We start from the raw sequence: 16,913 nt of genomic DNA on the forward strand, positions 1-16,913 counted from the left end.
TTACACTGATGCAGATTGGAGTGAGGATCTAGATGAACGGAAGTCTACGTCAGGATACGTATTCTTGCTAAATAATGGCGCCATATCTTGGAGGTGCAAGAAACAAACATGCATAGCCTTATCTACCATGGAAACTGAGTTCGTTGTATGTGCTGCAGCTGTACAAGAGGCTATTTGGGTAAAGAGGTTTTTACAAAATTTATAGATTGGTGTCAATTCCTCTATGCCTATTGTGATCAATTGTGATAATCAAGCAGCCATTGACTATACTAGAGATCCCAAATATCATGGTAAAACGAAACATATAGAAACTAAATATCATTTTGTCAGAGATATTATCGCGTATAAGAAAATAATCTTGCAACATATATCTACGCATAAGATGGTTGCAGATCCTCTTACCAAGCCGATTCCTAGAGATGTCTTCTTGTATCATGTTAAGGCTCTGGGTTTGCGTAGATTATGACAAGATGTTGTATGATTTTTTGAACTGGTAATGTAAATATTTCATATCTATTATGAAATAGATGTGTTATTTGTTATTTACATTTGTTAGCACTGATATTGAATATGTCTCCAAGCATTGATCGACTTTCTCATATGAGTGGCCACCTCAGACGCTATGGAAGTGAGTTGAGATGAGACTAAACTACACTATTTGATTAGCTGACAACTTCATGTCGCTTATGACTGTATAACAGAAATGTCGCCTTGACCAAAGTCAAAATTCATATAGTGATATATTTGAAAAGTAAAGACATATGCTCTGTTTATAAAGAGTTACCCACCATAACATGTGATTCATACCACATGTGCTATGACGACCATAGAAGGAAAGTGAGTGAGTTTTCATTTGGAAAATCTCTGCCTCCTCACTTGTATGAGTTCCTTCAATTGTGCCATATCTGACTTTCAACAATGTTATAAGGTGATAAATAAATGTTTGCTATTCTAGCATGTTCCTTATGGTTATGATTGATTTAACCTTCCGGGCATGACTGGGAAAGCCATTTGTGTGTTACCAAGTGACATATGTGTAATAGGAAGACCGATTTGGTTACACCTTTCACATGTATTCACTGGTTGACCAATTGTATTTACTATTTGAGATGTAATACAATTGTGAATGCATTGTGAAAGATGGATATCAAGTATGACCTTTAAGAGATTGGGTCTACTATGATGGTGTGGTAAAATGAGTTTGGGGCACAACAAAATAATGTATTCTTGTACTTTCTTTCGGGTTGAAGCCGCTATGTCCTCTCTAACAGGTGCATAGATTTTTGACTCCCAAAGTACAGGTATGCTCGTAGGTCGCACGACCCACTTTCCTGTATGAAGGTTGTAGTGATTTTGGAAGTAGAGTTTGAGGAGATTTTAGATGGATTTATCCCATTATGTGCGAGTGGAAGAATGTGAGAGAAATGGGTGGGCGCCCATGATGGGTTGTCGGACCCGGTTTCTACTTGAAAGTAAAAACAAAACAAAAGGGAAGGAAAAGGGGAGAACAGGTACACCTGTTCCACCGCCCCACCGTCCCACTGTTTCAAGAAATAATAGAGACTGACAAATGTCTCTATAAGAACCGATAGAAAGAGCTAAAAGAACAGAAAGCTTTCTAGTCTTTCTTTCAGTTTTCTCCTCCTCTAAAAGAAGAACAAATACAGTCTAGGATTTGGGTGGTGGCAAGTGTGTGATTTTCACTGTGATTCACACCCGACTAAGAGCATGTGATTCAGCTGTAATATTGGCTCAGAAAAATCCACTGTGACCAAAGCTTCGGAGCGAGGTAACCCGAATTTGCTCGTTTTTTATTTTCAACAGAATCCATCTCTACATGGGCCAGGGATTTACAAATTTTAAGACGATGCTCAGCAACAATTGTCTGAAAGGCTTGTATAGAAAATAATTCAAATGGATTTGACAAAGGTGAAATGTTGATGAATGTTTGTAGGAACTTGCCAGAGGATTGGTGGTTTGAAGATGTTTCATCTCTTCGTATATATCAGTTTGTTGAAGTGGTTGCACCAATGAGAAGAAAAAAGATTGTATCTGAGTTTTTGAGATCTTGTGTAGGTCATTGGACAAGAAAGTGGCTTTCCAAAATCAAAGATGCAGATTGCACTATAAGGCAAAAATGTTCTGAAACCCAACTGCATAGAGTTACAGTTGAATATCTGATAAGGATATTAGCAGTGGAGGAAAATTCAGTGTCCTGCAATTTTCTTCTTCATCTAGTCAAGATTGGTCATATTTTGAAAATAAGCTCCGAATTATTGTGCCAACTTGAAAAAAGAGTAGCTTTAGTTTCGAAGAGCTACAAGGCAACCGATCTTCTAGGTAAGCACAGAACTACTCTTTTTGATGTCAATGTTGTGACTAAAGTTGTGGAAGTTTATTTTGCTGAAGTTTCCAGCAACTCGACATCAAATTTGACTGTCGTTAGAAGATGGGTGGATGAGTTTCTTGTGCTAGGGGCAAGAGATGTAAATCTTCTAGCAACAAGTTTCTAATTACTTATTGAAGTATTGCCAAATATGCTAGGTATGCAACTCTGCCTGATTTCTTATATTTAGGGAGAAAGGAAAAAGGAGTAGTTCTCTTGTCAAGTATGATAGGCATAAGATCCCTAGAAATGCATAGAAAGATGTCATGTCAAGTGAAATTGTTCACTTTTCACATTTCAATTAGTCTGTTCAAAATGCTTGCCCAAATTTTAGGCAAATCCAGAGGAATAGAGCAAGAATATATTCGATCCCTTATTCATTTTTTGCGAATGTTTGACTGACATGTTATTCAGGTTGAGATTTGCCTTAAACTTATATACAAGCATCTCCAAACCTGATAGAAGAAGAGAGAAGCAATATATGCAAAAGTCATTGACTACAATAAATAGTCACAAGAAGTGCGTAAACATGCCTTCAAGAACAATAGATTGCCAGTAAACATCGCGACACAACTCTTACTTCTTGAACAGGATGCTATGACAAGGTCTTTTACAGCTGCAGGATCAAATTACCAGAGAACCAAGTCGCAAGCAATAATGAAAGTGAGTAAAGCTTTAGGAAATGGATACACAAAATCTTTGCAGGAAATTGCAGTTATGAAATAGGATGTTGAGAGATTGAAATTTCAGCTAAGCAAATTGCAATTATGTAGGTCAAAGCTTCAAAAGAAAATCAAGACATGTATCATCTAGCCAAATATTGATATGGTGGAACAACTACACTTGGTTTCTAACTCGATTCTTTCAGATTGTAAAGTCTATATGTTTGATGGAGATCAGGAGCCTCAGGGCTTTTATGCATTTATCTGCTGCTACTATTTTTGCAATAATCAGATCGTACCTTTAATTCATGATGTTCATCGTAATTTGTCTTTCTCTGATTCCTGTGCTTTTGTTTAGGTTAGGAGAGTTCGTCATGGAGCAGCTGATAGGGTTGCTCAATTAGCTAGACCAATCATTGACTCTGTATTGTGGTGGATTGATCCACCAGTTGCTATATCCTCAGCCATCTTGGCTGAAAGTTTGGGTTAATGAAAAGCTTTGCTTTTATCCAAAACAAAAAAAAAATTTGTATTCTTGAGATATAATTTTGTACATCATGAATTACTTTTGCATATCCTCCAATTACTCCATCGTAATAGAGAAGAAGAAGATAACCAACAGCTAATTATTTTGATATACCAGACTCTGTTCGTGAGCTTATTTTTGCTGTCCCATTTTATCCTTCCCTGTTTCATCAATCTAATTATCCCTTTCTTCAACCTCTTTTCTAGCTAGTTGAACATAAAACTCCAAATTCAGAAGAATCTTGATGTCTTGTTCAAGTCCTACACAAATTTGTGCTAACAACTACATAGCTTCCAAGGGAATTGGAATAAATTTCTTTTATTTATCGTTAAGAAGAAAAAATTTTGTTAGTACATTTTGCTACTGATATGATGGCAAAAGGAGAATTGGTGCTGTGTTAGTACCATCACAGTTTGATCCTGCCATATTAGGCTTCATACAAAAATTCCCACATGAATTAGATTTCTTTTGTCTTTTACAATTTAAAGTTTAAAATTGGTGTCACTAAAGACTAGTCGATAATTCCAGATTCAAGACAATAGCCTTTGTCAGGGACTTATGCCCTCCCAACAGTTCAGATTGATAATTCCATATTCAAATCAATAGCCATTATCAGGAATTTTATGTCCGTCCGACAGATTAGGGTTCAAACTTGGCTGTCAAGTTTGGGAATAGGAAGGGATTAAGGGAAGGGGAAGAAAAAATATATAAAAAAAGATAATTCCATATTCAATTTTTCGTAATTTGGTCACAAAGAATTGTAGTTTCACAAAAGGAAATTCCAAATTGAGCATTGGGTAGATATTACTTGAACAAATACAAATTAGTAGTACCTTCTAGAAGCGTTATTCTTAAGCTGCCTCAAACCCCGCTTTCTCTCAACCGCTTCTCTTAAGTAAGTAGAACTGTAGAAGAGCCACCACGGCTTTAGTACAGATTGGTTTTCTTGATTGGCTATTTCTTCTTCCTCTGGGGAAAAAAGAAAAGAAATTAAAAAAAAATGGAGCACCATCAGAGCAAGAGCGATACACTTTCTCCCCATCCGAATCCAAACCCGAACCCGTGCCCCATCTGCCTCGGACCCGTCATCGATGAGTCGTATTTGGACCAATGTTTCCGTACGACTATCTCTCTTCCTGATTTACTTTTCTGTTCTTAGTAGGTTTTGAACAATAATTCCTTTCAAATAAAATCGCAAGAATTTGATTGAATTTAGTCGAGAAGTTTGAATATCGCAGTACTTGGAAACCCTAATTGGAGATGTAAATGGAGGATTTGTTTCAAAAAATTTGTGGGAAGCCCTCAAATCTATGTCAAAAGTTCATTTAAGTGCCTGAACTGTCAAATGGAGAATTTGTGGGAATATTGCAGTTCTTGAAACCCTAATTGGAGATGCAACGGAAAATTTGTTTCAAAATTTGTGGGAAGCCCTCAAATTTATATCAAAAGTTTGTTTAAGTGCTCTGAGCTATCAAATTCTTGAATCAATTTGTTTAACAAAGATATCACATTCTTGCTCCATTTCGCTTACAGTTTCCTTTATCTACTCTTCTGTATGTCCCACCAATTATTCCTCCCTAGTTTGATTGTTTAACTAGTTCTTTGGGGATTTTTTTGTTTGTCTGATGAAGGATAGAATGGATAACTAGAATCCAAAAGGTTGGATTTTTTGCTGAAATTAGGACCTTAATTTTTAAGAAATGCATTGGTTATGGAGAGATGAAATGCTGAATCATTCAAGGCATACTTAGTACTAGAATGTAAACAATATTTTAAGTCAGTGTATAAATATTTGAATCCCACAGCTACAGAAATTTGACTTGAATTACAATTTCTTGGAAAAACCATTTGGTCAGTAACTGAGCTGTTGCTTTACAGATAAATTTTGCTACAACTGCATTTTGCGTTGGACCAAAGTGGTAGCTTCAAATTACTCTGCACCACCTACTTCAGTAAAATGTCCTTTATGCAAGGTTTGGGTTTTTTGTTCTGACAGTTAGATTACTTTCGTTCGCTTGATTCCTTGGGAACTGCTCATGTTTCTGAACTCATGGTAAAGTTTGAATCTTTTGATCAAAAGGATGTGGTCTAATTAAATGACAACATCTACAAAGAGTTGCAATTATATGTGTCTCTGTTGGTTTTCCTGTCTTTTAATAAGATGGAAGGGGAGCCCGTATATGCTAGATATTGTTTGTTTATTTTCCAAAATTTCCTTTTTGCTTATGATATTAAGTGATATGAAATTTGTCACTTGGCTGATATTCACGCTAAACTTCTATCAGAAACGTAGGGAATTTGTCTAGAATTGTTTAAAAGTTGTTTAAAAAAAATGCTGAGTTGGTTTGCTTTATTTATGATTTTGGTGCAAATTGATCTTATGAAGTGAGTTTTAGGACTAATTGTTTTGCCTTCAGTAGCAAAAGTATAGGTGTTGTGGAGTGACCGCTTAACAGGATTTGTAGGACTATTTAAAGAGGCCAACCATGAGTATTAGCTTTTCCTTTATTGCAAACCAGTTAAGGTGAAGGGGATAAAATGAAAAAAAGAAAAGGTAAATCTGTTAGATTCTCTATGATTGAAACAGGGGTCATTTCTGAAGTAGTCGAATGAGTAGCAAAGGGAAAGAATGGTCATGAAATACAGGATTCCTACTTGCTTTACAAGTCCATTATCTGTGGCACCTTGCTTCTAGATTAGTCCGTGGAACCTAATTATATGTCATGGAGCCTCTACTTACAGTAAGAATTTTCCAAGAGTGCTGGTGCTTCTTTTCTGCAGAAAAGCTTTTGAAATAATCGCATATAATTCAACAACTCCAACCAAAAGATACTAGAAGAAAAAGGAAATTTGAAGGGACTAATGAATTCTTCAGTTATCCCTTAATTGGTGCATCTATTTTCCTCTTTGTTGTTTCTCTTCCTTTGGAGTAGTATTATTTTCTTTTTTTCAGTGAAGATCAACTTTCTAGTATCTCTGACATGCAGACTGAGAACTTTTCTATTATACACGGATGTGATGGAATTTCTTTCCAAAGGCATTTCATTGGTCAGGATTTTCATAAAAGGTATAATGGTTTTTCGTCAATTGTAGTTGTACAAGTCGCTGTAGGTTTTTGCTCATACTTTTGTTAATCAAATCCTCAGTGATTTCTTTACAAAAGCACACAAATACAGGCTACAGTCCTATTACTGTGAAACAGGTACCATGCTGCTTCTTTGTCATTTCATAAGCGTACTTAATTTTTTAGCCCTCTGTTGTATTTAGTAGGAACCATGTTTTCTTTCATTGCTTCGCGTGTTTCATGACCAAGTGTCCCTTTCTTTGTTTAATGCAAGATAAACAGGTACATTAATTGATATATTTAATCCAACCCGTTATTGGAAGTTGCAGAAGTATCTTCAGCCAAGTCATTGGCTCTATGACTGGATGAGAAGGGAAATTCAAGCTTTAACTCAGGTTGATTTTATCTTTCTCCCTTTTCATTTACTTGACGCATTCGCATTTGTAATCTTTAATTGCATAGAGGATCTCGATCTTTATGGGGAGCTGTTGGGCAAGACACAAGAAAAAGAATAAAAAACAAGAAAAATGTGATTGGTTTGGAAACTTTAGCTCTTGCTTGAAGTCCATGAACCACTGGGGGCCTGGGGCTGCACCTTAGCCTATCAACCTTTTTGGCAATGAAGCTCATAAAAAAACCTGTGAAACTTTCTAGATCTCTATTTCTGACACCATTTTACTTCTCTGCCAGCTCCCAGACTCTTTTGTTGATAGAAAAGTGTAAGCTTGTTAGTTGTTATCTGAATTCCATGTTTTCTGCCCAGACTGAGATGTGACAATCATTACCTTAGGAATAGAAACTACCTGCTGTACAAAATGGTCATTGTATACTTCAGTTCTGCGAAATGGAACTGACTCATCTCTTACACAAAGCTGTCTTTTAAGAGTTTACCAATATACTCCCTTTGTTATTTTGCATCCAGGAGGAGGATGTTGACATTGTTGTTCATCACATACTCGGTGTTATTGAATCCTGGAGAAGGTAATATGACTGTGTATGGTCGTGTTTATTGGAATAAATTGCAGCAATTTTAGGCAGCATGATTACAGTAGACGTTCCTCCTTTGCTTTATAGCACTATATTTTTGTCTTCGACATAGTTCAATTGATATTCCAATTATTTGGGGTAGTGAGCTCACTACAAACCCTCATGTTCACAGAAATGAGCAAACCAGTTCAAGAACATCACCCGAGGCAAAGCGAGAAAGATTTAGAATCCTAGTCTCTGAGGCAGCCAGATGCTTCCTAACAGGCAGAACAAATCAATTTGTGATTGAGTTGGAAATGTTTCTTGCCTCAGGATTGAATATTGATGCATATGATAAAGTCTATCTGAAGAATTTGGGTTGGAAAATTCCTGAAATAAGTGAGGATGAGGAAGAACCTCATGAACATGCCCCTGCAGTTCCAAACTTGTACTTGATTGATGAGGACTCTGATTATACAGAGTAGAATTTCTTCCTTGGCTTCCGATTAATTCGTTCTATTCCATCCTTCTGGTCTTGTAATATAATCTCTGACCTGTCTCTTTGTACCCAGTGGAACATCATCTATCCGGTAGTGGTAATTACCTCACTCCATCATTATGTGGATCCCTTCTCCTTCATCTTGTTTATGTTTATATTTTAGGCTCACACTTGGGTAGACCCGATCTTCAAAGATTCAATGGTCTAAATTGTGCTACACTATCTCACCAAATGGAGTGGCACAATCTGAACCATAAGTCTATGAAGATCAGGTCCACCCAAGTTTTGGCCCATATTTTGTACTTAACTGGGTGCTTAGCCTTCTTAGAAGAACAAAACCAAATCTTCTAGCTAAACAAAGCTACCCCAAATTCTCATTAAATTAACTTTGGTAGCAGTTGTTGTTATGAGTATTGTTTATACTATACAATTATTTGAAATGCAGTGTTTTTTTTTCCCTTTTTGGAAGAGAGAGAGAGATTAGTATTTTATGATTTTTTATTTTTGGTCTTGATATGTACTTTTTTCCATCAATCTAAAGTTCTGTTTGAAATCACGGTGACTTATAAAGAAATATTTCTGATATAAGTTCTTTTAACTAAAGTGCTTTTAAAGAAATATTGGACTCCTTAATTTACGAGAAATTAAATATAGAGACACCCATAGAAAATTAGTTGCCAAATGTCACTTTTAGCACCCAAAAGCGTGCAATCCCAAATGAAACTTCATTTCTAAAACTTTTTTTTTTTGTCAATTTATTTTATATCTACTTCTACTCTGTGTTAAGTAAGGAGAAGGGGTGGATCACAAGAGTCAATTGAAAAATCAGAGGGACTGGACCGCCAAAACTTCTAAGACCATGATCATACTTGTTTTTTATCCTATAGTTCCCTTTTTCTTCCTCCAGAAAAACATTAATTAGTGGCTGTAGTCGTCGGACACTGGTCGCACTATCGTTAATGTAGTGGTTAGAAATCAAATCATCAAAGGACGCTGTTGCCTCCGTTGCCTCCTTATCTCCAGGATACCGGCAGCGTTTAATTCCTGGGAAAAGAAGCACGCTATCACACTGCCAGACTAAGGAGTAAGAGGAGAATGGCAAAAGGCTCATCAGACAATGGAGCTTTCATGGACAAGTTCATCCTAAAATCAGGCTCTTCATCATCTCAACTCCCCTTGAGTGGCCTCACTTTTGCTGTCAAAGACATGTGAGTTGCCCCTTTTCTTTACTTCAATCATCATTTGTCAATATGGTCTTATCCAACATATGCTCTTATATACGAACCAAGTACTCAGTCTATCTCGTGGTGCTCAACATGTTTGTGTAGTTCCTTAGTCTTGTTTTAGATTATTGTATTTTGTTGTTTAGATAGTGCTGGCATTTGTGGGGGTCTCGCACAAGACTCAAGGGTGAATATGAAAGGAAAAACAGCGAAAAAGAATCGCAAATTATTGGAGTTTTAGCTGCCAGAAAAATAAAACTTTGCTTCTATCTCCCAATACTCCCAAGTGTTTTAGTGGTATTGAGTGAATAATTTTTAGTTCTTGATTTAAATTTGCCTTATTTTGGCCTTTTTACTGTTTTTATTGATTTACTTCATTATGAGAACACCGATAGCAGGGGTGAGTGAAGGCTTTAAAATGAGGCTTCTAGATTTTGTTTATCCTGCATATATGAAATTAGGTAGTCGTTTAGTATGTTGGGATTCCATTTAAATGTTTTCATTTCCTTTTGTTTAGGTTGTGGGATGTATAAATTGCATTGATAGGTCAAATTTTGATTGGCAGATTTGATGTTGATGGATATGTGACTGGATTTGGAAATCCTGATTGGGCACGGACTCATTCTGCTGCAACATCTACTGCACCTGCTGTTTTGGCTCTTTTAAAGGCTGGTGCCACTTGTGTTGGTAAAACTGTCATGGATGAAATGGCTTACAGGTAAGGAACTTCACGTTCTCATAATTTTGCTGTGAAGCTTCTTTTCTAATTTCTTTCAGCGGTGAAAGTTCATGTTACTTTTCTGGGCTTTCCAGTATTATTTGGCTAGATACTTGCTGGTATGCTCAACATTGTTTATTTAGTCTTCTGGAACCATTCTTGATAGCTTCTTTCATACTACTTATTATTAGCAAACTTTTCTTGTAATGGTTACATAATGATCTATCATAAAAGGGATGAGTTGTACTCCTCAGTAAAACAAAATGACTATTTTGACTGTTAAGTATCCAGCTAACTCTCTTGGCTTTTAGGATATTGACTTGGACACCAGATTCACATTCCTACATTCCTATTTGTGTCAAAAACTGTCAATTCAAGTGATGTTGGGTATACAAGTAGGGGAAATATTTTGGATGGGAAAAAAGATGGTGGTTGGCGTTCTATCAGCTGTATGTTCACTTCTTATCTCTAAGCCAACCTCTAATTTACCAGCCTTTCTGGTTAAAGTCAAAATAAATTCAAAGGGCTCTTTAGAGGAAATAGGGTTCATGCTGATAATGGGTATTTACACGAGGCTAGGTAACATCTATGGTAAGTTGACAGAACTGTATGCATTTCTTGCTATAGAATAATTTCTGTGTATGAAGTATATCAATAGCAAAGTGGAAACATTTGCAACGTCTAAAGAAATGGCAAAGTTTGGGCTTTATATGAATTTTCTCTTAAAGATTTATTAGAGAGTTTCCTCCTGGAGTCTACTTCGTCAATGGAATGATTTTGTCTTCACTTCCTTCATAAAATTATGCTCAACTCCTGCTTCAACGCCTGTTCCAATATACCCAACAATCAAGAAAGAGAAAATATCAATTTACAGTACTTAATAAGAAGAAAAAAATTATAAATTCTGTCTAGTTGCAAACCTAATGGAACAAATTTAAGTTCACAATGCACTTGGGTGTCTGAATTTTTCATTTAAAATTGTGTTGTGTTCTAGTCATTCTGATTAACCATCCATTGGTGCTGAAGTAAGACCCTCTGAAACTTGAAAGCTGTTAAAGAAGGAAGGTTTAATGATAAGTTCAATGAGTAATTGTTGCAAGCTTACAGATGGTAAAGCCTATTATGCAAATCTTTAAAAAGCTAATGCCTATCTGACCAAGTATTTGGGATCAAAGGTGACAGAAAACAAATTTAATGCTTGTTTTGCGAAAAATTGAATTGTCAATATCGTTATCCCAGCATCTCCCAGTATATCAGTTTATAGGTTGATCTCTGGAGATTCTTGAAACATCTCTCTCTTTTATGTAGGTTTACACAGTTCTCAAATTGGTACTTTCTTTATGCTGTTTGTGAACTAGACATGAAACTTGGTGTCAATTTCTCAAATCCAAGTTCAAGATTGCTGAATCCTGTCTTCAATTCTTTCACACCAGATAGACTCCTTCCATGTCAACATGATGTGTCCATATTCCCATTTTAGACTACTTCAAAATAGTTTTTAGCTTTCCATCTTCACTCACACAAATGTCAATTGAGCCCCACTAAGCTACCTTAGTGATTAATGAAGTGGCTTATGGTGTATTTGTACCTTTTCAAGCCCCTTGTTTTGAATTTGTATATATCAGATACTGTCCATCTAAAACTTCCATCTAAACTTGAGTCAATGTCAAACATGAACATTTGATGAAAATATTTCAACTCTAGGTTTCTTGCACCTCAATATATTGAAATAGATACAAGTCATCTTTGGTGACCTGTTTTTCTTTTATGAAATCTTATCCTTTCCTGGCCATATATGATTACTTTCTTTACCCTTAGTCCAAAATGCTAAAGAAGCATTCAAAAGTTAGTTCTTTTGCTAGCAACCTTAGAAATGCATTTAGGCTCATTTTCTCATTGTGCATCACACTGAAAGGTCTGGGGAATTCTCGTTAAATTTAGAAGATCCTTTAGCTGAAAGAATTGTCCTTTGGCAGCATAAATGGTGAAAATGTACATTATGGAACACCAACTAATACATGTGCTCCAGATCGGGTACCTGGAGGATCCTCTAGCGGATCTGCAGTTGCAGTTGGTGCAATGACAGTAGATTTTTCCTTAGGTGAGTTTCCAGAATTACAAGTATGCTAGTTGAATTCTCATAGCTAGTTGACTTTTTGTAAGCTAGTTGAATCAATTATTCCATCTAATACAGGTACCGACACTGGAGGAAGTGTAAGAGTTCCAGCTTCATATTGCGGAATTTTGGGTTTTCGGCCCTCCCATGGAATTGTTTCCACCAAGGGAGTAATTCCAATGGCACAGAGTTTCGATACAGTAGGTTAGCATAGAAGTACAATTTAGTATTGTGATGTACAGCATGTTAAAAGTTCTCTTTTTAAACCCAACTCGGGAAAATTAATTCTTTAATGTAATAGTGCCTAATATATTCCAGTGTGTGATGTCTTAATGGAAAAACTCATCACCTCCCAAAATGTAAGGCAAATTTGATGCACTGTTGTTCTGTGTACTATTATCAGAATCCCTTATTTCAAAGTCACTGATGATTGTAGCAAGTATGCAAGAGGAAAACTAACATGAGATTTGCTTAAATGCCACTTATGGACTGGTAATACTCTTCTAATTTGAATTCCAGTTAGAAGTCAACACCAACTAATTGAACATCTTTTGTAAGCTGTTTGCAATTAAATCTTTCAAGTCTGCTGAATCTATTTTTTCGTTTTGCTTTGAAACTGGTTAGCTGGATATCAAGAGGATTTCTTGATTGTCTTTGTTTCGCTGATTTGCAACTGTAAAATGCTATCTCTAGGTGATGCTGTAAGAACAAGAGAAAGTCCATTTGCCATGGGATAGAATGCTTACTGAATAACATTATAGGCTGTTGCAATGAGTGTAAAATCGGCTGTAAAGCCTTCTCTCTCACCCTCTCTGCTTCTGTCTGTGATGTTTCGTTGAGTATGAATGTGCTTTTTAAGTCACCCTAACTCTTCTTTCCCTTTCCCTACTCTTCCCAAAACTTTCTTTTTCTCAGATGCAGACATGTACACAGTCTCTTTGATATTCTTTTGGTCTGTGGTCATACAGATGTAAGTTCTTGACATTTGTTTTATTGAAAATGTTATTTCAGGATGGTTTGCTAGGGATCCTGTAATCTTGAAGCACGTTGGAAGAATTCTTTTAGAAGTGCATGATGCCAGCTCTGTAGCACCCAGTAGTATTGTTATTGCAGAGGATTGCTTCAAGCTCATGGATTCTCCAGGAGACCAATTAACCAGGGTTATCACACAGTCAGTGGAGAAGTCCTATGGCCGTAAGTGTGATCATGATGCTATTTGAATTCTTTTAAATTCCTACGTGAACTTAAAGACTACAAGGAAAACACATTTTACTTGTTAACCCATGAATTTGATTAGTTGTTGGGAACCGCACGCTCAAACACCACGCTTAATGTTGGAAATAGAAAATGAAAGGCAAAATAAGTTACACACCTTATTTTGTGGAGCGGTCAGATTTACATGCATCCTCATCTGAAGGGGCAGAAATATGCTAATGAAAAAGAGAGTACAAAAATCAGAAGCCTCTCAAACCTGTAAAGCTGAGTAACAATAAGCCACGATATTGACAATTTTCTCACAGCCAAAAGACTAAATCTCCTTTTTAAGAGACATTAAAAGAAATCTTAGTTTGTTTAGTTATTGGGGACAAGGATTTTCCATATAAAGTTTACTTCTTGCTGCTACTCCATCCTGAGATGGGACAACCAAGGATCCATAAACATGCTTGTCAACTACAATCTTATGTCATCTTTTGTCTCTCGTGAATCCAAGCCTATCACGTGCTACAGTCAATAAACTAGGAGAATAACAGAAGTCCGATGAATAGGACTTATGTTGAGCTAAAAAATATTTTTGTTAACAGGTGCTAGCACATCAAATGAATTTTGCAGGTCATTGCATAAAGTTTGCAAGTCTGGGAGATTATGTTGAGGAGAAAGTTCCAAATTTGAAGCATTTCTGGAGTACTGGAAACCAAGAATATAGTATAGCCTCCTTAGCAGCGCTTTCAAGTGCCATGCGGTTGCTTCAGAGGTGAAAATATACATATTCAGTCTATCTGGTAGTTCAATAAGCATGGTGTGACTTCTTATCTCCATTCCTGAACCCATTTTGGTTTAAGCAGATATGAATTCAAGAAAAATCATGGTGAATGGGTCACCACAGCCAAGCCTAATTTGGGTCCAGGTATATCAGAAAGAGTATGGGAAGCTGTTAGGACAATGGATGAACATATAGATGTCTGCCACAGTGTGAAGAGTGAACTAATTGCTGCACTTACTGCTTTCTTGGAGGTGGGGTCTCTCTCTCTCTCCCTCCCTCCCTCCCTCCTGTGTGAGGGTATTTTTGTGATCATTATAATACCTTGTCCAGACCTGTCTATGCATGTATAGAAGTTTATGTCACATACATTCAAAGGAAGAAAGGACAATGTAAGAACGTTATACTCTGGCAGCAGTAAACTTGCTGAATTTTTATAGGAACACAAAGGTTAAAGTTATCATGATCGATTACCATTGCCTATAAACCATTTTCATGGTGTGATAGGAGGCTATTACAGTGAATACACGTTTAGAATTTCACTCTTCAAGCTTTTCCCTTTCCCAGTTGTAAGCAACAGTTGATGGTGTATCAACATGTTCCTCCGTTTAAAGCTGCATGATTTATTTGATTCTTTGGAATGAAAGTTGAATGTGAGAATTTTCCTTAAAATGTTTTTATTTTTTTTTAAACACTTTCAAAGGACTATAACCTTCAGAATAGAAGGCCTTCATCCTTGTGGTCACGTACACGTACATATTTTAGGTCTTAAAATCATCTAGGTCTTTTTATAGCTTTTTATCTTCTGTAAGAGAGTAATCCTTCTTAAAAAAAAAAAAAATTGGCTATCCTTTTTCCAATTAAATTTGTTGATCATGGATTGGTGTTGGCTATCCTTTTTCCTATTAAACTTGAAATTGTAGAACAGATTTTAATAAGCTTGGTGTTTAACAGTTTCTGCCATTCTTAAGTGAATACTCTTTATACAAAATGTAGGATTTTGGCATCCTTGCACTCCCTACAGTAGCTGGACCTCCTCCAAAACTTCAACAGGAGGCAAGCTCACTAGAAATTTTTCGTGCCAAGGCTTTTAGTTTGTTATCTGTTGCAGGAGTTTCTGGATTTTGTCAGGTTCTCTCTCTCTCTCTCTCTCTCTCTCTACATAACCTTGTTGAATGCGGAGATACACCTTTTTTTTTTTGGCTTTAAGGAATGTGGAGATACTGACACATGCTTTCCCTGAAAGCTCTAATTTGGTTCTTTGCAAAAACTGCTTTCATCAACAGGTAAGTGTACCTCTAGGGATGTATGAAAATCTTCCTATTGCAGTTTCATTGTTGGCAAAGAAAGGTATGGATTGGTTATTACTAAACGTTGTGGAGACTATGTACACCACCCTTAAGGAGCAGTTTGAATTGCTGAATATTGACTAGCTGAGTTGTATTTCTCCCTAGATGCAGATTTTAAGTTTCACTATTGTTTCCCTAAACAGCTGAATACCAATTAATGGAGCCTTTTTTCCTGCTGATTCTTGCTGTCTCTTTTCACTCTTTGCCTTTACTTACTTTTTAAATTCTGTTGCATCCCATTTTCTATTTTGGCACTATCACCATGAACAAGGGGTAGAAGGAACAGTTATAATAAAGTTTAAGGACCAAGATGACCCAATTATTGAATTTGAAAAACTATACTCTTTGATGAATTGTAAACTTTAGAGCACATATTATAGATCATTTCCAACTCCATGTGCATCCCACAAAATAATTTTTAAAGTTTACACTATGATCAAAATGATTTACATTGTTAAATAAAATGATAATTTGTTAACCCCCTCAGAATGGTAAATTGGCGGCCATCCCTGCTCTTTTTACCTACCACATTTGTCTTTCTGCTTCTCATTTAGCTGATATAGCTGGGAAATGGTGGATCTGATTATCTTTGAAAAAGAGGACTTACCATTGCTAGAAATGGTGGATCTGATTGTAGTAATACGACTGTGTACTGTGTACATTCATGTTACTGATTTTCAACATATTTGTAAACATACTTAATTGTTTGCAAAAATGAGTTAATCATTTGAGTGGTCTACTGTTAAGGTACAAAAATTATTCAAATGAGCGAGTTTAGAGATTCAGGCACGTATGGAATGGAATCATATGAAATCTATTTTCTCGGATTTTTTGTAGAAGAATGCACCGTAACGATTTGACGTATATAAGGTAAAAAGATGACTAAAAAACGTGTTCACGAAAAATGTAAATTTTTTTTTTTTGGGAGAAAAAGGGCAATGTGAACAAGGTAGCCTATAACTATGTTATACACCTAATATGCACAGAATTAAACTCGTTAATTTTTCTACAAAAACATTTGTAAGATCCGAATCTTGAAGCAAATGGTTGGCGAAGGCCGCATGTAACTTTTTTTTTTTTTTTGACATGGTTTATCTTTTCTTGTTCATCCTTTTCGGGAAATCGCCTAAAGAGTCCTTCAAATATCTAGACTACATACTTTAGTCATCTGCTCTTGAAAATGATGCATTTTCAACCCTCATGCGAACAAAACCTTTTCCAAGATCCATAATAGATCAATATTTTGTTTGAAAGAAGGGATGTGGTCACCATGTAATGTTAATTTGACTAGCAAAAAAGATATCACTCCCTTGTGCATCCTAGCTAAATTCTAAAATGTGCCAAATCCCTTGGTATATATTAGTTTAAATTAATTCCTCAAGTTTTTTGGAAAAAAAAAAAAAAACTCGTGTGTATCGCAATTGGC

The 16,913-nt window shown here is 36.2% G+C and overlaps 2 protein-coding genes across 3 annotated transcripts; both read left to right on the top strand.

Annotated features, from left to right (window-relative positions):
• The first annotated feature begins 4,537 nt into the window (after nucleotides 1–4,537).
• On the top strand, nucleotides 4,538–8,236 carry LOC113762589. The gene is made up of 7 exons (XM_027306103.1): nucleotides 4,538–4,692; nucleotides 5,453–5,547; nucleotides 6,562–6,641; nucleotides 6,721–6,776; nucleotides 6,921–7,033; nucleotides 7,561–7,619; nucleotides 7,798–8,236. Exons 1-7 carry the CDS (start codon nucleotides 4,575–4,577, stop codon nucleotides 8,087–8,089), a joined length of 813 nt encoding a protein of 270 aa, XP_027161904.1. The 5' UTR covers nucleotides 4,538–4,574; the 3' UTR covers nucleotides 8,090–8,236.
• A 799-nt stretch (nucleotides 8,237–9,035) lies between these two features.
• Nucleotides 9,036–15,668, top strand: LOC113761444 (amidase 1). Of its 2 annotated transcripts, XM_027304431.1 has the most exons (10): nucleotides 9,044–9,092; nucleotides 9,127–9,311; nucleotides 9,892–10,044; nucleotides 12,021–12,145; nucleotides 12,239–12,364; nucleotides 13,172–13,354; nucleotides 13,991–14,132; nucleotides 14,224–14,392; nucleotides 15,135–15,269; nucleotides 15,425–15,668. In XM_027304431.1, the coding sequence occupies exons 2-10, from the start codon at nucleotides 9,199–9,201 to the stop codon at nucleotides 15,569–15,571; spliced, it is 1,293 nt and encodes a 430-aa protein (XP_027160232.1). In that variant the 5' UTR covers nucleotides 9,044–9,092; nucleotides 9,127–9,198; the 3' UTR covers nucleotides 15,572–15,668. The 2 variants fall into 2 exon arrangements, with proteins under 2 accessions (XP_027160231.1, XP_027160232.1); XM_027304430.1 differs by having other exon boundaries at nucleotides 9,036–9,311.
• The last annotated feature ends 1,245 nt before the right edge of the window (nucleotides 15,669–16,913 follow it).

The sequence above is a fragment of the Coffea eugenioides genome, chromosome 2, assembly GCF_003713205.1.
Source record: "Coffea eugenioides isolate CCC68of chromosome 2, Ceug_1.0, whole genome shotgun sequence".
NCBI lineage: Eukaryota > Viridiplantae > Streptophyta > Magnoliopsida > Gentianales > Rubiaceae > Coffea > Coffea eugenioides.